Source organism: Lepidochelys olivacea, assembly GCF_965140295.1.
Source record: "Lepidochelys olivacea isolate rLepOli2 genome assembly, chromosome: 14".
Taxonomy (NCBI): domain Eukaryota; kingdom Metazoa; phylum Chordata; order Testudines; family Cheloniidae; genus Lepidochelys; species Lepidochelys olivacea.
The window spans coordinates 14,634,094-14,658,607 of record NC_140424.1 but is presented as its reverse complement, the minus strand read 5'-3'; the positions used below and the strand labels follow the sequence as shown (position 1 = coordinate 14,658,607).

The 24,514-nt window shown below is 45.9% G+C and overlaps 2 protein-coding genes and 1 long non-coding RNA gene across 4 annotated transcripts; 2 read left to right on the top strand and 1 right to left on the bottom strand.

The window, feature by feature from the left end:
* Positions 1 to 15: 15 nt before the first annotated feature.
* ATP5PD (ATP synthase peripheral stalk subunit d) lies at positions 16 to 5,666 on the top strand. The gene is made up of 6 exons (XM_084646983.1): positions 16 to 147; positions 1,033 to 1,163; positions 2,506 to 2,602; positions 3,879 to 3,950; positions 5,240 to 5,302; positions 5,454 to 5,666. The coding sequence occupies exons 2-6, from the start codon at positions 1,042 to 1,044 to the stop codon at positions 5,583 to 5,585; spliced, it is 486 nt and encodes a 161-aa protein (XP_084503109.1). The 5' UTR covers positions 16 to 147; positions 1,033 to 1,041; the 3' UTR covers positions 5,586 to 5,666.
* A 494-nt stretch (positions 5,667 to 6,160) lies between these two features.
* Positions 6,161 to 16,072, bottom strand: LOC311531130 (5-hydroxytryptamine receptor 3A-like). Of its 2 annotated transcripts, none has more exons than XM_084648249.1 (8): positions 15,714 to 16,072; positions 14,503 to 14,547; positions 14,301 to 14,410; positions 13,138 to 13,307; positions 11,408 to 11,568; positions 7,848 to 7,986; positions 7,396 to 7,563; positions 6,161 to 6,908 (listed from the first exon to the last, which is right to left on the bottom strand). In XM_084648249.1, the coding sequence occupies exons 1-8, from the start codon at positions 15,729 to 15,731 to the stop codon at positions 6,670 to 6,672; spliced, it is 1,050 nt and encodes a 349-aa protein (XP_084504375.1). In that variant the 5' UTR covers positions 15,732 to 16,072; the 3' UTR covers positions 6,161 to 6,669. The 2 variants fall into 2 exon arrangements, with proteins under 2 accessions (XP_084504375.1, XP_084504376.1); XM_084648250.1 differs by having other exon boundaries at positions 15,747 to 16,072.
* Positions 16,073 to 16,156: 84 nt separating this feature from the next.
* LOC311530737 lies at positions 16,157 to 24,169 on the top strand. The gene is made up of 2 exons (XR_014714081.1): positions 16,157 to 16,809; positions 22,019 to 24,169. It is a non-coding gene; the product is annotated as an uncharacterized lncRNA (long non-coding RNA).
* Positions 24,170 to 24,514: the final 345 nt, after the last annotated feature.

Sequence of the window (24,514 nt, the reverse complement as noted above, 5' to 3'; positions counted from 1 at the left end):
GATAATCATTTCCGGGTTGTCTAAGGCGGGGTGGGAGGAGAGTGCGGGAGAGTCCTTCCGGGGCCACTGGGCTATGATTGGTTGGCGTCGGATGGGGTTTCCGGAGGTTGCCTAGCAGGAGGGTGCTGGTGGTTGCGGTCGCTGAAGGTGAGACCAACCCGGGTGGTTTGGGTTGGGACGGAGACCCCGGCGCGGGCGGGCGGGCGGGCGGGCTCAGCCCAGCAAGGTGATGTCTCCAGCTGGCCTTGCGCGGGGAGGGGAGTGGTGAGGCGGGCGGGGATCCCTATGGTCCGCTAACGGTGGGGGCGGCATCCTCCTCCTCGCAGCGGGCGCTCGCATCCCGTCACCTCCCCCGTGCTATGCCGGGTTATGGGGGACGCGTGCCTGGGGGGGAGGGGTGAGTCGAGGAGCAATTTCTCCCCCGAGTCTAACCTCCGGTGATGTCCTAGCTTGGCGTTAGAGGTGACTTCGTGGGGCTGGACTTGGTGGTCTGTTGTGGCCCCTTCCAGCCCTTGGTCTGTATAATAATTCTGTTAAATCAATGTAGGGATCAGGAACAATCCAAGTTCCCATACCAAGAGCAGGGTGATGTCTGGAGCCTGACTCTGTGGCTAGGTAACCACACATGGGTGGTTATAATTCCAGTAACTGGGTGGAGTAGCCTTTACTTCGTCTTAAACAGTTTGATAGCGTTGCTGGGTGCTGCCATGATCCACTCTGGGGATGAATGCATTTGAGTCCTGTTGAAATGAACTCTGTATATCTTATCTAGGTAAGCGAAGTACTGAGGTGCTCAGTTATTGCTTGTAAAGTGCTTCCCTCTTCTCAGCAACATAAGGAATGTGAAGTGTTGTTATAAGCATTACTCTTGGTGTGCTAGTTAGTAGAATGAGTGCAATTGCAACAAAGAGATAGCTGAAGTGAAGTTTCAGTTGATGAAATACCCACACTTTTACATTGATAAAAATAAACGTGCCTGTTCTTCAGAATTCCTCTTAAAATTTAAGTTTCTCTGCTGTTTTATTTTTCTAGGACACAAAAATGGCAGGTCGAAGGGCTACTCTGAAAGCGATTGACTGGATGGCATTTGCAGAGAGAGTGCCTCCCAATCAGAGAGCTATGTTTAATGCCCTGAAAACACGCAGCGATGCACTTTCAGCCAAGTGAGTATATTTCAGTGTGAAAAGGTTGCTCTGGTGAGAAGGCAGTGGCATTAGCAATTCATCACTGGCAGTCGGTGTGTAAAGTGGCATTCTCATAACTGTGTGCCTGCCATAAGGATGTTAAAATGAGTCTTAATTCCTCACGATAAAGCCTGCCTTTTTTTTTTTTTTTTTTTTTTACAGCCAAATTCTGCTCTTTCTTGATCTTCTCCATAGTGCTACAGTCAACTATAATGTTAGTGGGAGTTCTGAGAGAGGTTACATTTGGTCTGATCAAAAAAGTCTTTTAAAAAGTGTTCGATTAGCAAGATTTGGCAGCAATAAACAATAGTGAATCCTATTGGACATTAGATTTGCTATTGCTTGATGCACATGTTGTTTGCCATGGCAGCTAAGACTTTGGCCTACACTTAAAATTTATACCTGCATTGCTGTGTCATTCAGGCATGTGAAAAATACACCACCCCCAATGACATAGCTAGGCTGACAAAACTCTCAGTGTAGATACAGCTATGCTGACTGAAGAGGCCTTTTGTCAGCATTGCTAGCATCGCTGTGGGAGGTGTGTTCCTACGCTGGCAAAAAAACCTTCTTTTGTTTGTGTACATTGTGTTTACACTGGGCTATGCCAGAAGTGTTGTGCCCACACAGGTTCTGTAGTGCTAGGTGGCGAGTTCTATGGTCCCCCTCCCTCCGCACCCCTTCCTGTCCCCAAACTTCATCCCAGAGCCTGCAGCCCCCACCCCCTCCTGCACACCCACCCCCTATTCCAGCCCGGAGCCTGCACCCAGCACCCAAACTCCATCCTAGAACTTGCACCCCCGCCCCGTTCCCACACACCCTCTCCAGCCCCCAAACTGCCTCCCAGAGCCTTAGGCAGATGGGGGGCAGAGTTTGGGGGGGCAGGCTCTGGGTGTTCTGGGCACCACCAACATTTCTACAAACTGCTGCCCCTCTCTGTAGTGTAGATACAGCTAAAATACCATTGCTTTTTTTTTTTTTTAAACCCTTTGTCGGCCTTACAAAACTATAATGAAAACTAACCATCCCATTCACAAACTCTCCTTGCCTGCTTGTTCATGATGAAAAAACTGAGAGTATTGTACTTGCCAATCCACCAAAGTGCGCGCGTGTGTGTGTGTGGGGGGGGAAGCAAATGTAGGCATGTAGAATTTTGTGTGGCTGCTTTATTGCCTTTCCATGTTAATGATGAGTCTGAAAATATTGGCAACTAAAATTAGCATAGTTGCTACCCTGGGGCCTGATGATGGGCGGGGCAATGGAGACTGCAGAGTTGCTCGGTGTGGAACTCGCTATCAGCTGTTCTGCTCCACCTGTACAGGTTGACCTCCTTGCCAGAGAAGCCCCCCGCTATTGACTGGGTTTATTACAAGACTGCAGTTGCTAAGGCTGGCATGGTGGATGAGTTTGAAAAGAAGGTGAGATTCTCGTCCTCAATTAGATGTTGCTGCTGATTTGAAATCCAAGTGGAGACTGCTCATATCTGATGTACAAGATCCAGAACTCTGAACTTTTGCTCTAGCAGGCTGGTAGGTGAGATTATTAGGAGGTATTGGCCCAGATCCTGTGCTGTGGTGTGCAGCTGCTTTGCATCACACTGCTAGCACAAAGCAGCCCAAAAGCTAGCATAACTAAAAATAGGAAGGGTCATTTTAGAGGAGGGGGATCCTCCAGTGGTATAAAGCTAATGCTTTTTCTCTTGCAGCCTGCATAGGTTTTCCTGGCTGTAGGTGTAGAAGTGGCCAGAGGAAAGAGTATATGGTCAGAATTTCCCTATTCTCTGCTGATTCCCAATTGCTGTATTAACCTCTTGAGACTTTTAGTAGTCTGCATAATTTAGAGCAGTGTGATGTATGCTCTGATACTTGCCTGCATGCAGCTGGTCCAGTATCAGGAGTGAAAAGGGCCACCTTTGTACACCTCCATTACATTCTGAGCTGTGCTGTGTTCTCCTTGGCTGTAGCCAAGGACCTGGTCCAGAAGCCTACTGGAGTAAAATTTTGCAAATACTATTGAATCACGTGTGATGGCTTGAGAAATAACTCTGTGCTGTCTGGGGAGAGACTGTTCAAACATCCCTTCAACCCTTGCCACTGAAGGGCAGGAAGTAAAAAGCACTGTTAACACCCCGAAGTGGCGTGGTAATAACAATAATCCTTTGAAGTGGATGTTAACCTTTTTTTATAAATGGGCATTGGGCAAATAATCAATAATCACACAGGGGATTGGTGTCCGAGCTGGAATTAGAATGTAGCAGTTCTTCGCTCCTGGTCCTATGCTCAGTCCATAAGGACCCACTGACCTTTAGAGGAATTCGGGAGCTTCTTTTACATCTGTATAACTTGACTTGGTTTGTGGGACAAGATAGTAACCCTTTGGCATTAGATTGTTGGTGCTGTATGGAAGCATTAACATGTTTTGGCTTTGTACAAGACTACGACAGTGACAATGCAGTGCTGAGTATGTTATGTACATATGAGAGCCAGCTAACGCTATTTGTGAAGCTGGCATCAAGTTGAGTTGATTGGTGACCTACTACAGGAAGCCAGTTCACTTGGAAGGGTCTGAGAGTGTTTTTGGGGAGACCAAAGAGCACTAGTCTGGCTACTGGGGAAATATTAGCTCTGGGAGCATGCAGAGCTTTTAATAGTATTGAGAGGCAACACGTTTAGAATTTATTTTTTGAATTTACAGTACAGTGCACTAAAGGTTCCTGAGCCTGTGGACACACAAACAGACAAGATAACTGCCCAGGAACAGGAAGCTGTAAGTATTTAAAAAATCTTCCCTGCCACATAGTTTCTCTTTAATCTTTGTAGTGGTGTAGAATAATTCTGACTTGGAGTCTGCTGGTGGATAGTTGTGCTGAGGTACAGGAGCTGCAAGTCTGGGTTTGTGCATATAGGCATCTTTTGAGCATGAATAGGTTCTCTCTACCTATACATGGCCACACTTGGGGATTTAGAGTCTGGAACTGGATTGCAGTTCAGCTTGCTCTTCTGGTGTAATAAACTTGAAATTAGTGTAAGACAAAGGCAGCCAAACTCTGATCAACTGAGGAGCATATTGGCATCTTGTCAGCAGCCCAAAGGATGCACCTAAATTGCATAAAATAGGCCTGACTCCTTTTTAATGTGCAGTTGGAGTTCTTGGAGACTGCAGCGGTCAAGATGGAGCATTGCACAGTGTCACTTCAATTCTGTGGGTTCCTCCTCTGTCTGAAAGAGGAGGGTGGGTGTAACAAACTCCAGGGGTTGTACTCAGGTCATTGATGTTGTCTTTAGCCAGAGAATTTGTCAGCCTCAAGCTCCTTGTGGCTTCCTCTGTTACAGAATGTGTCTGCTTAAAAACTTCTAGATCACTAGAGTCTTGTAAACCCGCTGTTCAAAACAAGTTTGAACAAAGTGGCTTATATTAATTTTTTTAACACTTAGCAGCAGAGGCTGAAGCCTATGGCTTTGGGAGTTTACCTGACTTCAGATTCTCACTGCAATCCCTTTAAAAAGTGTTTGAATCTACATCCTAACCGATCAGTGCAACAAAGAATGGTAACTTCAAACCTCTCTCCATCTTTGCAGGCTTTGGGGGGCAAAATCACTTGTCTAGAAAATTACTTAGTAAGTGTTACTTGTAACAACTACTGATAACTAGCTTTTTTCTGTTGTAATAAAAAAACAATCTATTTCTTCAGTTTCTTTTGTGCTTTTGAAAATACTTTGGGGAAATGATTAAACTGCTTATGCACTTAGTCAATTTCTCTCTTATATCTCACATAGCAACAGGGGACAGAGAACTTGTATTAGAAAACAAACAGTTATTGTAAACCCAGAAAAATGGCAAGGAGAATCAGGGGCAGATAAAGGGCTTGACATTACTTTTACCTGTTTTATTTAAAGCAGATGCTATTTTAAAGTCAGTGTCTCTTTAAGGAAGAGGTAAGACGAGAATGGTGACTCCCTTTCCCTGGCTAAAGTGAAATGGGATGAGAGTCACAGCTTCACTGCAGGAAACAATCTAGGATTAATGTGCTCACCAAATCCTTTGTTGTCTTGCAGGCTAAGAGTGCTGCTGAATATGTGCAGGCCTCTAAATCCCGTATTGTCCAGTATGAGAAACAGGTAAGTTTGATGGGTTCTACCCTGTGAATTTCATGTTTAAGGCAGTTTGGTATGAAACCTTGTTTTAATTTTCTAATTGTACATCTAGTTTAATTTGAATGCTGGCTTACATCTGACTTTAACATTTTCTTGTCTCTCCTCCCACTTCAAGCTTGAGAAGTTCAGAACCATGATTCCATTTGATCAGATGACATTTGAGGACTTGAATGAGGTCTTCCCTGAAACCAAATTGGACAAGGAGAAATATCCATACTGGCCACACAAACCTATTGAAGACCTGTAAATCTGTCCAAAAGCAGTTTCTAGTGACTGTCAAAGTCTCTAGAATCTTTTAAATAAAGTAATTGTAGAGGGCTTCACAAAAGTGTCTTTGTCTTGATCTCAAAACTAAACATTAAATCCACTAGGAGTTTTTGGATTTTTTTAAGTGGGTGATGAATGCTGTGAAGTAAGCAGGCAATTGGTTTTGGAGGCTCTGCACTCTTTACAGGGTGGGGATAGTTCCTGAAGGAGGACAGGATTGAGTCTTCCAAGCAGGATGCCAAGCTTAGTGTTTGTAGAATACTCTCCCTGTTCTTGCCGTTCAGATTAAACTTAAGGTTGTTCGGGTGACTGAGATAACAGTTCAGCGAACCAAATGAGCAGCCCATTATAAATTTCATCGTTTTTCTGTATTACAAGCACAAGCATTTCTCTAAAAAGAAAAGGAGGACTTGTGGCACCTTAGAGACTAACCAATTTATTTGAGCATGAGCTTTCGTGAGCTACAGCTCAGTATGCATCCGATGAAGTGAGCTGTAGCTCACGAAAGCTCATGCTCAAATAAATTGGTTAGTCTCTAAGGTGCCACAAGTCCTCCTTTTCTTTTTGCGAATACAGACTAACTCGGCTGTTACTCTGAAACAAGCATTTCTCTGTAACCTGTCCATGATACGCTCATTGGACCTGGTTAATGGTAGCCTGGACTCCTGTCACAGTTGGAGGAGCCTGTCTCATCCCATCAAGACCAGCACTAATCTAGTCCATTGTGTTATTTCATCTTTGCTTTGTTCCCCCCAGATCTCCATGTGTAGTTCAGCACTTTTGAGAGGTACAGCTAAGATGACTTACACCTACTCCAAAAATTCCCTGTCAGCTGGAACATTAGTTCCATGAATGTATTTTATTCACGTAACTTATTTGCTGATGGGATGCCCTAGGTGTACACATTGCTTTACAAAGCACATGCAAGAACAAGGATCCTGCCCTGCAGAGCTTGCACTGTTATTCAGACATGCAGTATACAGCTTAATTCAAGCATAAATAGCAGGAAAACCTTCTTAGGGAGGTGGTTGAAGCAAGTATTAGAAAAGGCAATTAGCCCACATTTAACCACTCCATTGTACAATAATAATGATGATAAACAGTCGTGATAAAAGCAAATGACTGCAGAAAAACATCTTCTCCAGAGCTGACTCATATGCCTGTAGCTCTGCCTGGGTCCCAATTCGCTGCCCTTCCTCATTGATTCTTCCCGTAAGCATGGGTAGTTCTATATTTCCCTTTCCAAGTGGGTTTGAATCCCTCCTCTCCTCTTGTCCCATGGCCATCTCAGTCAGCGAATCTCCTACAATGGGCAGAACAGCAGCCAAAAGTAAATATACATAAGGGTAAATTGTGGACAAGAGCTGAGGCCTGCATGATGCTAAACTTCACCTTATTTGCTTGATAGTTTTTATTAAAATTTCATACATTTTTCCATCAGAAAATCTCAGGGACTGTTCTTGCTGAATGGGCTTGTGGGGCTGGCCAGAGTTGGTGGACTCTGCGTGGGGCTAGGTTTACAGCTGAGCCTTCATAAATAACAAATGTGCAGCTCTTTTGTGTGTGTGTGTATGTAAATATATTTCATTAGTATAATATATGCACCTTGATGACATTGAGAGGTAAGTGTCTTAACTGTGTGTGAATGTATAATCAAATGTGGCCTGAAACACAATGGACTTGGGTTCTAAGCCTGCTAGCATGATTGATTTCCAGAGATAAGGGGCTCCATACTGACAGAACCCTGACACTGGATACGGATATTCAAATGCAGGTAACCAAACACCAACCCTGCTTGCTTAGGAGCTTTCTGGATGATGTTCTATCTTGCTCGTGGCATCTCAGCAGTTTCATAGCCTTGAGGAATGGGTGGAGGGGTTTCTTCTTCAGCTGCATTAATAGGCAGGTCTCCAATACACCCATAATCATTAGGACAAAGACACCTATGAAAAACATCACTGCAAAACAAGACAAAGACAATGTGCTTGATAAACTCTCTGCCTTTCCTTCCTCTAGATCCATGGTTCTTTCTACTGTGGGCTTCTGTTCATAGAAGAAATATAGTGCCCCAATTCCAGAAACTGCTCTGAATAGGGACTTATAGTATTACAGCTCTACTGCAGTGGCTACGTGTTCCTCTTCTTACTATCTCTGAATAGGTGGCATGTTTGTATTCTGCTCTCTTCCTTACATCCAGTGCATGTCGAATATAAAGTGACTTTTACTCAATAAAGACAAGTACCTATTATGGGTGGGTCATCGGAAGAAGTGGGAAGAATGTCCTTAAGAATCAGAGCTAACATAGACTCTCCAATGATGAGTGACAGCTGGAAGCTGATCTTGTCCCCAAAAGAGCTGGCACTGAACAAAATAATCATATCCTGTAAGTAAAGAGCACATGTTGGGAAGATAAGGTTCAAAACGTATAAAATGGGTCGTCTTTTCATGGAGATCTGGAGGGAACAAGGCAAACATGAAATAACAGAATGGCCTGGATTAGTGCTGGTTTTGATGGGATAAGACAGATGCCTCTAACTGTGAAGATAAGAATGGTCGTAGTGGGTCAGACCAAAGGACCATCTAGCCCCCCATATCCTGTCTTCTGACAGTGGCCAGTGCCAGGTGCCCCAGAGGGAATGAACAGAACAGGTAATCAAGTGATCCATCCCCTGTTGCCCATTCCCAGCTTCTGGCAAACAGAGGCTAGGGACACCATCCCTGCCCATCCTGGCTAATAGCCATTGATGGACCTATTCTACATTAACTTATCTATTTTTTTTAACTGTGTTATGGTCTTGGCCTTCACAACATCCCCTGGCAAGGAGTTTTTCACAGGTTGACTGTGCGCTGTGTGAAAAAATACTTCCTCTTGTTTGTTTTAAACCTGCTGTTTCATTGGGTGACCCCTAGTTCTTGTTATGAGAAGGAGTAAAGAACACTTCCTAATTTACTTTCTCCACACCAGTCATGGTTTTATAGACCTGTATCATATTCCCCCCTTAGTCGTCTCTTTTCCAAACTGGAAAGTCCCAGCCTTATTAATCTCTCCCCACATGGAAGCCGTTCCATGCCCCTAATCATTTTGTTGCCCTCCTCTGAACCTTTTCCAATTCCAATATATCTTTTTTGAGATGGAGCGACCACATCTTCATGCAGTATTTAAGACAGAGGTGAGCAAACTACGGCCCATGGGACAATCCTGCCCGGCCCTTGAGCTCCCAGCCGGGGAGGCTAGTTCCTGGCCCCTCTCCGGCTCGCCCCTCTTCCCCCGCAGTCTCAGCTCGCAGTGCTGCCAGCGTGGGAGGGGGCTGCACTGCAGGGGAGAGCAGGAAGGGAGGCTCACCTGCAGCCACAGGGGAGCAGGCGGGTGGCGAGGGCGAAGCATCTGGGCCAACTGCCACTTCTCTCCGGCTGTGTGGCTGCCCCTGCTCCTCCTGAGTCCTCCGCCCATGTTTGCAGGGCTGCGTTCTGAAAGGGGCTTTAGAGGGGGGCCTGTCAGGGGGTGGGGGTGTGGATTGGGGTCAGGGAAGTCAGGGGATGGAGCAAGGGGGGTTGGATGGGGGTGGGGTCCTGGGGGAGTGGTTAGGGGCAGGGGGTCCCAGGAGTTGGTGGTCAGGGGACAAGGAGTTGGGGGGGTTGGATGGGTCAGGGTTCTGAGGGGGGCAGTCAGGGGGTGGGAAGTGGGACAGGATGGATAGGGTTAGGGTTTGGGGAGGCACAGCCTTCCCTACCCGGCCCTCTATACCGTTTTGGAACCCCGATGTGGCCCTCAGGCCAAAAAGTTTGCCCACTCCTGATTTAAGATGTGGGCAAACCATGGATTTATATAGAGGCAATATGATATTTTCTGTCTTGTCTTATCTATCCCTCGCTTAATGATTTCCCAACATTCTGTTCGCTTTTTGAACTGCTGATGCCCATTGAATGGATGTTTTCAGAGAACTATCCACAATGACTCCAAGATCTTTCTTGAGTGGTAACAGCTAATTTAGACCCCATCATTTTATATGTATAATTGGGATTGTTTTCCAATGTGCATTACTTTGCATTTATCAACATTGAATTTCATCTGCCATTTTGTTGCCCAGTCACCCTGTTTTGTGAGATCCTTTTCTAGTTCTTTGAACTCTGCTTGGAACTTAACTATCTTGAGTAGTTGGTATCATCTGCAAATTTTGCCACCTCACTGTTTACCCCTTTTTTCAGATCATATATGAATATGTTGAATAGGACTGGTCTCAGTACAGATTCCTGGGGGACACCTCAATTTACCTCTCTCCATTCTGAAAACTGACCCTTTATTCCTAACCTTTGTGTCCTATCTTTTAACCAGTTACTAGTCCATGAGGGGACCTTCCCTCTTATCCCATGACAGCTTAACTCTCTAACTGTGGTTGGAATCCAGGCTACCACTATCAACTCAAAGGAGGGAACAGGCCCCAGTGGGCTTCCCACCCTCTAGCGCAGCCCAAGTTTCAAATGCCAGCCTTTAAACACTTGCCCTCATCCTGTCCCCGGCTTTCTTTCCTTCCTTGCTTACCTTCATTTCCTCCTTGCTAACCCCAACTTCCCCTCCGCTCATAGTCTGACCCTTCTTCCACCTGTCCTGTTAGCTCTTCCTTACCTGCCCATCTCTTTCTACCACCTACTTCCAGCCACTTCACCTAACCCCCTTTGCCCTCATTTTGGGTCGAGCCCTTTGTTCTTCTCTTGCTCCACTCTTGCTATTTTCCTGCTGGTATTCTCTGTATGAATATTCATGCACATGTGCCCATTGAATACCTATGCCCTCACATGTCTGTTTTTTTTTCTTCTACTCCCCTAAACACACACGCTAAAACTGGAGCGGACAAAAAGGTCCATCTAGTGCAGTGAGCTGTCTTAGAGTGGCCTATAGTAGATCTCACAGGAAGAGGAAACTGCCTTAGACCACATCCTCAGCTGGTATAATCAGGGTAGCTCCATTGATGTCAGTGGAGCTATAGCAGTTTGTACCTACTGAGGATCTGGCCCCAGGATTGTGGTGTTCTATAGCATGAAAATATGTTTTTGTTACCAGCTATGAAGGAATCCAGTGACTTGCCAGCATTAGTGTCTGACCCCATATGCTCCTATGAGAGCTGTACTGTAAAGCATGATCTGGCTTTGGTTCCACACTCTTTTTGGCATTGTCTCCTGCACTGTTAGGTGAGAGATGCTAGGAATGTGGCAGTGGAACTAGCATGAGTTGTCTTGGGCACATGTGCTTCTGGATTTGTGAGACTGCTGTAGTTCTCCCATTTAGACATGGGAGTTATGTATTTCCCCCATGAACTCCTTGTAGAATGCAGCACTTGGCATGAGCAGCAAATTGAGCTCTTTCTTGATTTAGCTCAACAGATCTACATTGTAGGGTTCAGGCAGGCCTGGCACAATACTCTGACCCTGCAGAGGTGCCACATTCCGAGACCTCCATTTAGAGGTACAGTAAGTAACTTTCATTTTTATCAGATCATTGTGTTTTGAGATTTTAAACTCTCACAAAGTTGCTAACGTAGCAATACTAAGCCTTGGACATAAGTAAATAATCTGTATCTTGCTGGACCTTTTGTTAAAATACCTATAATTTATAAAGCTCTTTGCCTGGTGAGGGAAATGTGCATTTGTAATTGTGGGGGTTAGTCCTTTAAAGATGACTAGATTTTGCTTGGGTTGTGTTTTTAGTTTTTGTAGGTGAGCCCTGATGTTCTGAAGGGTGTGTTTTTGATAAGTCAATGAATGAATGAAATATATAGTGTGTGAAAGACTCTGATGATGCAATACCTCATAGGTGATCACAGCAAACTCCTCCTCCTCCAATGACTCTGTGTGTTGTATGATGTTTATGTTCATGAACTTCCATTCTCCATTGGTCAGGTGATAAAGTTGGCTTTGTTTATTCGCCTCTTCTGTTGTCTGACTGGACAGGAGTATAATGTCTGTTTCTGTTTGAAGAAAGAAAATGAGGACAGAGTGGTTTAAAGGTGGTTCCTTTCTCAGTGCAGGGAGTTCAGATCTGCTGCCATAGTCCAGGTGTGTATTCAGAAGAAGGGAAGAGAAGGTTAAGATCCCCCTGGTGGGAAAATTATATCTCTTGCCCAAAACAGAACTAGTCATGTACTTGGAGCTTGATTCTTACTCCAGGATAAACTGGCAATAACTTCATTGAAATCAATGGACTTATATCAGTCTGAGATCAGAATCTGGCCCAGTGGTCACTGCTTAAATGGGAACAAATGTCTGCTGACAGTAGGAGTTTCATAACTCCATTGGTCTTGGATACTTGGTTGAATTCTGTCTCCCATCTTATGGCCTGGATCCAAATCCTATTGAAGTCAGTGGGAGTCTTTCCACTGACTTCAGTGAGCTTTAGATCAAGCATTTGGAGGAGCAGTTGGCAGTGTCTGTCTCTTCCCTGTGCTTCCATAAATACTTAGGAGTAGCTACTATCTGGCCCTCTTCTGCACAGACTCACTATTGCAAGCACATTCCTTTAGCTACAGAAGGATGATCCTTAAGGTGGCAATTGTGCAAATGGAGCATTTTCTTGGGAAAAATATCGAGGTCTCGATACCGACATGACTAGCCCCCTTCCCTGGAATGTTTTACTCCCAGATGTGAACTGGGCGTGTTTACTACTTGCATTCCTAGCAAAGAATTTTCTCTTCCAATTGCGACTGGCTGACTTTCTGGAAGAGCTGCTTTAGCCAAACACAAGTTATTGGGCTCAATTCAGGGGTAACCGGGTGACATTTAATGGCCTGTGATACACAGAAGGTCAGATTAGATGATCTAATGATCCCTTCTGGCTTTAAAGTCTAGGAATGTCATGAAACATTTGATACCTTACTTTAACTAAGCCAATTGCTTTTCAAATGAAACTGAGTTATTAGAATATTTGTAGCTAAATAGAAACCTGTGCTATGCAAACAATAAAAGATCATGCCTGAAAATAAGTCTTGCCTCTCCATTTCTGCGACTACCATGGGGATAAAATAAGAAAGAATGCAGCAGTCCAGACCCTAGATCTCTAGCCTGGAGCTCAGAGCTCTAAGTCTGGGTCCCATCCTGCAGCCCTTTCTCAGTCATGTGATTAGTCCTCTCAACTTCAGCCGCTGGAGTTCTATTTTTAATCTAGACCCTCATGCACATTTTAAGGACTAGACCTTGCAAACTCTTATACAAGTAATCCCTACTGCAGTCAGTGGGACTAATCATTTGACTAGGATGACCACTCCTGGGAATAAAGGGTTTGCAGGGGCAGGTCCTGGATTCTTCCAGACATATATATATATATATATAGGAGACTCCATAGTGGGAGATCATGCTATGGCCCTGTTTTCACCTTGCGCCATAATTTTTTTTAACACAATGTACACTATTGAGTAGTGAACATAAAAATGTCAATAGTAGCTCAGACCTGTGATCCATCTAGTCCATTGTCTAACTGGGGACAGGGGCCAGCACCAGCCAATCCAGTCTAGTTGTAAAAAAGTGAATAAGAATGGACATACCTGAATTCATAAATGAGAATATGCTCATGTTGCACGTTTGGGTGTCAAATGGAAACTGGTGCATCTCCAAGCTGCACGTTATGGTGACCTGTTGCTGTTGGGTTTTGCTAACGATGCCGTTGTGAGTGATGGACAGAAAGGGCCTGCTGAGCGATTTCTCTTCATCCACTCTGAAGGAACCAATGATTGAACAACAATGAAAAGTAAAATGACGAAACACTTGTTGCAGATCGAAGACAATATTTTATTTGCAAACTCGCTGTTAGTCTGACTTTGAATGGTCAGTGAACCTTACTACACACACAACAGGAAACAGAAGAGAAAGGATGAGTGACAGCGAGTAACAAGGGATAAGAGATTTAAAATAAACAGGAGAGGACAAAAAAGCTGTGGGAGGAGATAGGAGAGACGGGAAGAGAGAAAACAAACAGAGAAAGTCTGGGGCGAAGAGAAGGGCTGATAACCCCAATCTACACCAAGATTTGTAGTGCACCCCATTAGCGGGCTAGATGAGACAGAAAATACATTCAAGCATATATGAACCTCTTGCCCCATTGGACCAGGCACTGTTGGCCTAATTCTGATCTCACACAGCTTCCACCCCCTAACTATTGACTTCAGCTGAATTACTCCTGATTTCCACCATGTAAGTAAGAGCAGAATCAGGCCCTATGTCTTTATTTGTATCTTGTGCAGTGCTGAGCACACAGCTGCTTCTTAACAAATAATCATGAATAATTAACCATTTAGGGACAATACCAAATATCATAGTACAGTGGGCATCTCCTGGACTTCCAGAATAAAAAGTAACAGGAGCCTCTAAGATATACTGTTGGAGTCTGTCTCCTTTTGATTGGCTTCCCTGTCTGTCAGATTGTGCAGCCTATGGGAAAACTTTCTCTACTAGTGCCCCCTTGCTTCGGGACTAAAAATCCCCGTTTTATGTAATGAATGTTTTCTTACTGTAGCATGAGATCAGTTAATTGATTCTTAGCTATTTCGCACACCCCCACACACATACAATTCACCCAGCAAAACCTTTCCTTGTGTGAATAATCCTCACTCAGATGAGTTAGTCGCATTGATTTCAGTGGCTCCCATCATGTCCCTCATAATTACCCTTCTTACAGAAGCAAGTTGAAATTGGCCAAGGAGAGTCTTACTGTTCATAAATGATGATATATGGGGACCAAAATGTATCCACTGGCAGAACGAGGTTGGAAATGTTACAGAAATCCTGAGGATTCCAAGTCACAAAGACATTTTTCCACTTCTAGAGGAAAGAAAAATCACGGAATGGAAACAATTTCTGGACTCACAGCACACAGGAAATAGCTTTGATTTTACAGAAAAAAAATCTCTTACCATGGTCACTAAGAAATAGACAGTGACAGTTTGTAGCTTTTCAGTCTAGAGAAACGAAATGGGAAAGTGATTATCATGATTTCCTTAACTAAGGTAGGTACGGAGCTTGGGGGCTGTTCAGAAGGGTGTCAGAGATATGAGAAAATCAGGTCAAGCCAATAACTTACTGTTGTTGGTCTTACAAACTGGGGAGTAGATTGGGACGGTAAGATTCAATGTTTGGAAAAAATAGTTGCCTGATAGAGTACACCTCTCTATGCAAATCTGCGCTAGGAGAGGATCCAGAGCAGTAGAATGGGAGAAAAATTACAACATGGCTCAGGGAAATAGAGTCTTCAGACTCTGATCATAAGAACATAAGAATGACCCTACTGGGTCAGACCAAAGGTCCATCTAGCCCAGTATCCTGTCTTCCAACAGTGGCCAGTGCCAGGTGCCCCAGAGGGAATGAACAGAGCAGGTAATCATCAAGTGATCCATCCCCTGTCGCTCATTCCCAGCTTCTGACAAACAGGTTCTTGGTATATAAGGAGGGAAAAACCAAACAAGAACTGCACAAGTCCTTACTGACTCTCCCCGCTCCCCCCAACTCCACTTTGCTGTAACATCAGATAATAATGTGTGTTTCCTTCACCCAGGCTAAGCAGAGGGCGGTGTTTCCCTTGTAAGAGGTGCTTTTTATGCGTGTGCAGGAAACAGAAAAAGAAAGACATTTTGATGAAATCCAAATCAAGGATCAAGTTCCTGAGTATTTTTGGACAACTTTGCATTACTTTGGCAACACAGTGTAGCTTAACAGGTCAATTAAAAAGTGGATAAGAGGCTGCTATAGAAATGAATCTTGCCCTGGACTTTGATCTTTTAGAGCTCATTTTAATGTGACACCTGTTCAACATGTGATCACTAAAACAGTTTTAAACAACTCTCACATTTGTGCGGATGTGACAAACTATTTTACACCTGGCACCTCCAAACATTGCTCTGGATTCTACTTTCAAACCACAGCCATGAAGTCTGGAGAAGGTCAGAAGAAGACCTAAGGTTCGGGTTCTACCTTTTCAGATCAGTGACAGTAACTGGGGTTACTCCTGATTTGTGCTGGTATGAATGAGAGAAGTCATTCACTCACTTTAGGATCATCAGCTGCCTCAGCTTTTCAATCTCCACAATATTTCCTACTATACAGAATAATAAAGAGTTTGTTTCCTTACCACTGAGAGGATGGACATCAATATAAATTGTACCTCCACTTTCAACGGCTCTTCCCAATTTTCCTTGGGTATTGTATGTAGTGCGGGTGCCTTTTCAGAGGAGATATTCAGGTACTGAAGAACGTCGTCGTATTTACAGAGCTGTTCTGGGGCAGCACCTGTGGAAATAAAATGAGTCTGGTTATGTCCAAATCATTTTATCAGAGCAATACTGGGCAGGATCTCAGCATACACCACACAGCCAGCTTATGGAATAGGAATGCATCAGAGGATTAAAAGACATTGGGCTGTAGCTGCTAGAAAACCACTGTCAGATCTTTGTCCCCTTTCACACTGGCAGGACTAGGGTGCCCGTTTTAATCTTCCTCATACATGTATGAGAATATAAATTACTCAGGGGTTTTCCCCTGGTCCTACTATAATTTGACTTGATAGGGAAAAAAACCCAGAAAGCGACCCTATAATCATGTAAAGCTACGCTGCTGTCTTTTTTCTATGCTTATCTGTCCTTTCTACTTTGTTTATGGATAGAAAGAATGTGAACTGTGTGTAACCTGCACTCCCTGCTTTTGGGGAGAGAATTCCTTATACAGATAAGCCTCCATGCTCTTACCTACCCCAGAACTTCAAACAGACTGGGTTAACCGGTTCGAACTGGAAGAGATATCACAATGTATGTTGAACCAAGCTATAAAAGCTCGTCCCTGTTCTTTGTTCGGGGCTTCACCATTTTCCTCTGAAAAGGAATTGGTGAGCCCTTCAGCTGTCGTATTTGCTAGCAATAAAGTGCCTCACTTTATCAAAGAGCCAAGACTCTGTGTTTTGTTTGGCTAATACAGAAGTCCAGGGAAGGCTACCCTCCTAACCCTAGACGGGAGGGGAACCCTTTTTCCCTAACAATTTGGGGGCTCGTCCGGGATCGCCTCTTCTCCGGACCGGTGGACGGTCGGGACTCTGAATCCTTCTTGCCGGCACCCGGGTTGCTTTAACCCTGAAGGCTTCCCGTCTCGCTTCCACCCGCCGCTTCGGCGAAATAAGGCATCCCGAAGGCACTAGGGTCCGGACCTATTGGTGAACACCGGCCGGTGGGAACTTGGTGAGTTCTGAATTTTTCCTTTGTGATTGTCTAGACAACAGCCGGGGGTCCCGTCTTTGGGAAAAGATGGGGGGGGGTCCAGTAGAACTGTTGATCCTTCTACGCCTCTGGGCTATATGTTAAAACATTATGATAGGGATATCAAGGCCTTACAATCGGATGGCAACAAAGCTTTGTATAAGTTTATATTTTTGTGTCAAGGTCCCTGGGTGGGAATGACGCAAGACGACCCGGAACCAGGAAATCGCTGGCCGGGGGAAGGAACATTTGAGTTACATAACATTGTTCAATTACGAAAAGTATTGTATGATTTACAACCGCGGCAACTTAAGTATTCTGATGTATGGATAAGGGAGGCCGAACGGCGCAAAAGTGCCAGTGTAACTACTAGTTTACGTGCTGAGGTAGAAAAACTTAAAGCCATGCGGCCCCCACCATACAATCCAGAATCTAGTCATGCTGACCAGAAGCTAAAAACGTCAAAGTCTATTTATCCCCAACTCCCATTGAAAGAAGCGGGGGATCCTATACCATTGGAAGAATGTAGCTGGCTATGGGGTGGGGTACCGCAGCCTGACCCTGATGCACCCACTCCCCCAACCGGGGAAAGGAGCGGTCCCACTCTCCCACTAGCTACCGATACCCCCACAATTAACGCAGAGCGGGGGGGGGCGATCCGGAGGCTGGCACCTCTACCAGGGGGTTGACACGTCCTGATCCGCGACACCCCAGTGATGCAACCCCTGCAAAGACCCGGTCTCATGGTTCTCTAGGCACCCCTAAGGCAAAAGTTTTTGGAGCTGCAATAGCTAGTGCAGTCCAAATGCCTATGCGACAACTGCCGAGCGGTAGGGGGGGACACAGATGGTGTATGTCCCTTTTACCAGCACGGATCTAATGAATTGGTCATCTACTTTTCCCTCATTTCGACAGTGTCCGGAAGAATTTATTAAAAAGTTAAAGGGTATTTTCACAATGTATAATTGTAATTATGACGATGTGGAAATGATTTTAAATCAAGTGCTAAGCGAGGGTGAGAAGGAAACGGTGTATAAGAAAGCTAGAGAGACGGTGCAAGGCAGGGCGGCTTATCCGCAAGAGAAACCTGAAATGGATTGGGATGTTCCAGAGACCGTTCAAGAGTGGGATAAAATGAGAAAGCGAATCTTAGAAGCATTAGAGGATATGTCTAAGCCTGTGTATGATTGGGGAAAGGTAGATGCATGTGTTCAAAAGCACGATGAGCACCCAGGGGAATTCTTCCACCGCCTTTGTAAGGTTTTGAAAAACCACGGCGGCTTAGATCCAACCTCCCCTGTAGCGAAAACACAAGTGATCGGCCAGTATGTAAAAAATTTATTACCATTCGCTCGGAAGTATGTGTGTAGTCAACCAGCTTATGAAAACAAAACGCTGGAGGAGGTGGTGGGGTTAGCAGCCCATGCCTGGAGGAATAGGAAGGAATTAGACACTAGGAGGTCCGAAAAGCTCCTTAATCTGCAGTTGCAAGGTTTCCAAGACGGCTCTTGGGGACGGGATGCAAGCCGCAGGAGGGGAGGCTTTCGGGGACGAGGCGGAAGAGGAGGCAGCTCTACCCAGGGATGGGGACCACAAGGTCAGAACTTCCAGCCACGGCCCGGGAGGGCAGGGCCAGATGAGTGCCGGCGGTGCCGACAAAAAGGACACTGGGCTGCCCAGTGCCCAAATTACCCCCTCCAGCCAGCTGACCCTCTTATGCAAGCCTACCAGAGGGGACAGGAAAGGGGGGAAGAAAAAGGAAGTACTGATTGAAAGCTAGCCGCCCACAATGCTTCGTCCCCCTCGCCAGGAACCCCCTCCGCTTCTTGGACAGTGCAGTTGGATGCAAACCATCCGGAGCTTCCAGTTGTGGTGGGAGGAAAAACTTATTCAATGTTAATCGACACCGGGGCAGATAGAAGTACTCTACAGGACCCCACCCTTCCTACCACTTCTGCAACCGTAAAAGCTATAGGCGTTGGTGGCACCGTGTGCGCCCTTCCTCTAACTGCGGAGCAAACGGTCCAGCTTGGCCCGTTATCAGAGGATCATAGCTTTTTAATTGCAACTTCCTGTCCTGCAAATTTATTAGGTAGAGATCTGTTATGTAAACTACGAGCAACTATAACTTGCAGCCCGGAGGGGCTATATCTCTCAGTCCCTACTTCGGTCCCTGAAGCTACGGTAATGGCATTGTTAGCCACTACACCCACCGCCCCCTTTGTCCCTGCTGAGTTATCTGATATTCCTGAAGCATTGTGGGCCTCGGCGTCCACTGAAACTGGACTTTTAAAGTCAGCAGAACCGGTGTATATCAATTACCGTACAGATGTCCCTCTGCCCCGAAAAATGCAATATCCATTGCCTAAAGAGGTCATAGAGGGCATTCGGCCAGTCCTACAACAGCTTTTAATTCAAGGAATCATTAAGGAGGCTACCAGCCCTTGCAATACACCTATTCTTCCTGTTAAGAAACCCAAGCCTGGCCCCGATGGCAAACCTGTTTACCGTTTCGTGCATGACCTCCGACTAATTAATGCTATTGTGATCCCGAGAGCTCCGGTTGTTCCCAATCCAGCAACTATTTTAACTGCTATTCCCCCAGGGGCTACTTATTTTACTGTGATTGATCTGTCTTCAGCATTTTTCAGCATCCCTGTGCACCCAGACTCACAGTTCCTATTTGCCTTTACCTTTGACGGATGTCAATACGTATGGACCCGCCTCCCTCAGGGCTACAGGGAGAGCCCTACCATCTTCAGCCAGTATTTAAAGCGAGATCTGGACTCTATTTCGTTGACTATGGGTTCTACTTTGATTCAATACGTTGATGATCTGTTATTGTGCTCTACAGCCAAGGCTGCCTGTGTACAGGACACTCGAATCCTTCTTTTTGCATTGGCCGAAAAAGGTCACAAGGTGGCACTCTCCAAGCTACAGTTTGCCCAACCCGAGGTGGAATATTTGGGGCATCGTATTTCATATGCTTCTACTGCACTTACTCAGGACAGGATTGAAAGCGTTCTGAGTATGCCAAGGCCTACCACTAAAAAGCAACTCCGCCAGTTACTGGGAGCAAGTGGCTATTGTAGAGCCTGGATTCCGGCTTATGCGGAGTTAGTGCACCCCCTCACCGATTTGCTGCTGGATTCCGTTCCCGAACCCTTACCATGGACGACTCTACACAACAACGCCCTTACCGCCCTCAAACAAGCATTAACTTCTGCACCAGCCCTGGGCAGACCGGATTACGCAAAGCCTTTCACCTTATTTTGCCATGAACAATCTGGCACGGCGTCTGGTGTACTAACTCAGCCCTTTGGGCCTGGCCAGCGACCGGTGGCTTATTTTTCGGTCCTTCTTGACCCAGTGGCTCAGGGTCTTCCGCCCTGTCTCCGCGCTGTTGCGGCTGCTGCTGTGTTGGTCGAGAAAGCTTCGGGGCTTACCTTGGGCCACCCTCTTCTAGTTCAAGTGCCTCATGCCGTTGCAGCACTTCTTAATCGTGGATCCACGCAGCACCTCACAGCAGCCAGACTGACCAGGTACGAATTGGCCTTGCTCGCCAATCAGGCTGTTACCCTACGCCGCTGCGAAGTCCTGAATCCTGCAACCCTTTTGCCTCTGCCTGAGGATGGGGAACCTCATAATTGCCTCCACGTGGTGGATTTGATCTCCACGCCTCGTCCTGACCTCTCTGATATTCCATTGCAGAATCCTGACCTCCAATTCTTTTGTGATGGTTCCGCCTGTCGGGACGAGTTTGGGGCCTTACGAGTTGGCTATGCAATTGTTACCCTGATGGCAACGCTTGAAGCGCATGCCTTACCTACACAAAAGTCAGCGCAAGCAGCAGAACTTGTGGCGCTTGTTAGGGCCTGTCAATTAGCTGAAAACAAAACTGTGGCCATCTATACTGACTCCAAATATGCCTTTTCGGTATGCCACTCTACTGGACAACTTTGGAAGCATCGTGGGTTCCTTACCTCCAGTGGCTCTCAGATCTCCCATGTTGCCTTGATTTCTGCCTTGTTAGAGGCTATTCAACTTCCTGCAGCTGTTTCGGTTACACACTGTAAGGGCCACTCCCGCGCCTCGGACGAGGTTTCCAAGGGAAATGCTGCAGCCGATTCGGCGGCCCGTCATGCTGCCCTCTGTGGGGCTCCAGCCCCTTTTCCTTTTTTGGCACCCCTGCTACTGCAACCAGTGACGCCAGCCGTTTTGCTCTCTGCCCAGCAGACGACGCCCCCGGCCGAAGTTAGCCGTTGGAAATCCATTGGATGCCACCTAAATGAGGACAACCTCTACATCAGCCCGGACGGTCGTCCGGTTCTCCCAAGACAACTCCTCCCTCAGGTTTCCCAGGCACTCCACCTGGCCTCGAACCTGGGAAAGGGGGGATTAGTGGCTCAAATGGAGAAGTTGTTTTTTGCTCCGGGGGTCCATGCAGCTGCGAAGACCGTCACTGCACAGTGTGAATTGTGTCAACGGTACAATCACCAAGGAGCAGTCAAACCACAAGCTATGGGACATTGCAAACTGCCTGAGTACCCATTTGCTGTGGTCCAGATGGACTTCATGGACTTACCACCAGTGACAGGACTAAAACACTTGCTTGTCCTGGTTGATCTTTTTTCAGGGTGGGTTGAGGCTTTCCCCACTCGAAGGGCAGATGCAGTATCCGTAGCGAAGTGTCTCCTCAAGGAGATAGTGCCCCGCTTCGGGATAATGACTCGTTTGGAAAGTGACCAAGGCCCCCATTTCACTTCCCAAATTATTCAACACTTAGCAAAGGCCCTCGGCATAAAACAAGCCTTGCATACCCCCTATCATCCACAAAGTTCAGGAAAAGTAGAAAGGGTGAATGGCCTGATAAAAACCCAATTGGCAAAGCTATGCGAGCAGACTGGATTAAAGTGGCCTGAAGTGTTACCCATAGTGTTAACCAATCTTCGTAATACACCCCATAGGAAGCATTCGTTGACACCGTTCGAAATTCTATTTGGCCGACCCTTGCCGATTCCTCTAACCAGTGTAGACGGGTTTGCCCCAGCAAAAACTTCATTAATGGCTGGGCAAGATAAGTTGGCGGGTTATTGTCGCATGTTGCAAGATGCCTTGAGTGATGCATGGGCCAGAGTAAAAGATGCCCAACCTTTACCGCTTGATACTTGTGCGCACTCTCTTTTTCCAGGAGACTTTGTCTGTGTTAAAATCCATCGAAGGAAGCATTGCCTGGAACCAAGGTGGTCGGCCCCGGCCCAAGTCTTTCTGACTACTCCAACTGCAGTGAAGGTCGAGGGCATCGATAGATGGGTGCACTGCAGCCACTGTAAAAAGGTTCCTGCTCCAACATCCCCAACGACTCCCATCACGACCGCCGCTTCTACATGAACTGGTACCGGTCAATCAGCGGAATCAGAAGCAGTTACAGAACTCTGGAGTATTAGTATACTGTTACAAATATTGTATTAATATTATTTTTTTTTAGAGTTGTTAGTAGCTGGTAGTGTTTATAATGTATGTATGGCTATGGGCGTTAACCTGGACCTCTGCCCTGGGGGGTTGGGATAAAAATACGTTTCTACAATTAGCCCAAAATTTAACCAACGCATGGAATGTTAGTGACTGTTGGGTGTGTTCCCACTTCTCTTCCCATTCACTGCAAGGGTTCCCCATTTTGCCGGTTCCAGCGCTCCTCAATTCTTGGCAAAATGGTTTGGCGTGGTACGGCCAAAAGGGAAAAAGGGGAAGGGGACCCATAGATTTTAGGACCTGGATCCCGAACCATCGCCCAGACTTGCTCGTTAAGGCCCCCTTGTGCGTAGAAAAAAGGTTGCTATGCACCCGAGGCAAAACTACTCTGGGAAAATACCCGAAAACCCACTGTGAGAAAATTCTAATTTTGGGAAACAATGCAAGTACTACTCTTTTGCTGTATCCCAATGGTACTGAGGTAGCCAACTATGCCTGTGCTGGAGGCTATGTGGGGTACATTCTCAGAGAAAATGCGACTCAATTTGCCGGCCTTACATTATGGAAATGGGGGGGAATAGGACCCAATCCTGATAATGCTGCATCCCTGGTGGGACGATTGCAGGAAGTATCTCAGAACTCAGGGGGCAATAAAGGCAACTATAGCATAGTATTAGGAGATCATCACTTATGGTGGGTATGTGGCACTTGGGAAGGAAAGACCTTGCCCCCAAGGTGGTTGGGAAGATGCACGGTGGCCTTTGCCTGGCCAGGAGGGATGCATCGTAGAGACTTAATAGAAATCAGAGACACAACCCGACGAACCCGTCGAGATACCAGTTATAATCCTATTGTCGAGGAAGGCAGTACAGGTATGCACGCCTTCCGTATTCTGTTTCCGTGGGTGGGGGTGGGCCAACTTGAATACGCGCTAAAAAATATGTCAGCCGAAATGGAAATATTTACTAACGCCACTCGAGATGCAATCCAAGCTTTGCAAGAAGAAATAAGCTCACTAGCTCGCTACAGTATGCAAAACAGGTTGGCCCTGGATCAGCTTTTAAGTGCACAGGGAGGGGTGTGCACATTTCTCAATGCCACATGCTGCCTTTATGTAAATCAAAGCGGACGCATAGTCACAGATACTAACATAATTGCAAACGTGTCAGCCTTCTTTCATAAGCAGGCCTCTATTTCTCCCAGTGTGGGCTTTGACTTGTGGGGCTGGCTCACCAGCTGGTTGCCTAACTTTGGATGGCTAAAAACCTTGTTTGTGTATGGAGTGGGATTCCTTATGATTGTGGGTCTGCTGTTTTGCTGTGCGTCCAGTTGTTGTGCCCTCTTCCACCGGGTATGTACCAAAACCATGAGCCCAGCAAAGATACTATATGTAAAGAAGGGTGGTGTTAACCAAGATGAGAAACATATGAACATGTTAAACAATGAATAATGAGCCATGTAAGATAATTATCTTCAGGCTCAAAGGGGGGAACTGATAGGGAAAAAAACCCAGAAAACGACCCTATAATCATGTAAAGCTACGCTGCTGTCTTTTTTCTATGCTTATCTGTCCTTTCTACTTTGTTTATGGATAGAAAGAATGTGAACTGTGTGTAACCTGCACTCCCTGCTTTTGGGGAGAGAATTCCTTATACAGATAAGCCTCCATGCTCTTACCTACCCCAGAACTTCAAACAGACTGGGTTAACCGGTTCGAACTGGAAGAGATATCACAATGTATGTTGAACCAAGCTATAAAAGCTCATCCCTGTTCTTTGTTCGGGGCTTCACCATTTTCCTCTGAAAAGGAATTGGTGAGCCCTTCAGCTGTCGTATTTGCTAGCAATAAAGTGCCTCACTTTATCAAAGAGCCAAGACTCTGTGTTTTGTTTGGCTAATACAGAAGTCCAGGGAAGGCTACCCTCCTAACCCTAGACGGGAGGGGAACCCTTTTTCCCTAACAGACTTACCTGTTGCCAAAGGCAACGTGAGAATAGCTAAGAATGCTTCCCACATTGTTCCCCTTTTCCTAATGAGGCAAATGGTGAAGTTGATGCTACAGCTAGTTGCCAGTGGCTATCGGCTGATATGCAGCTGGTGGTTTGATATTAATCGATGTAGGGAGGAAGCTTATGTAATTGAAGCCTTGTTTTTTTTATGAAAAATTCAGTGATAATGGCACAATGTACTCAGCTGGCTCTTGGGATCAGCTCGT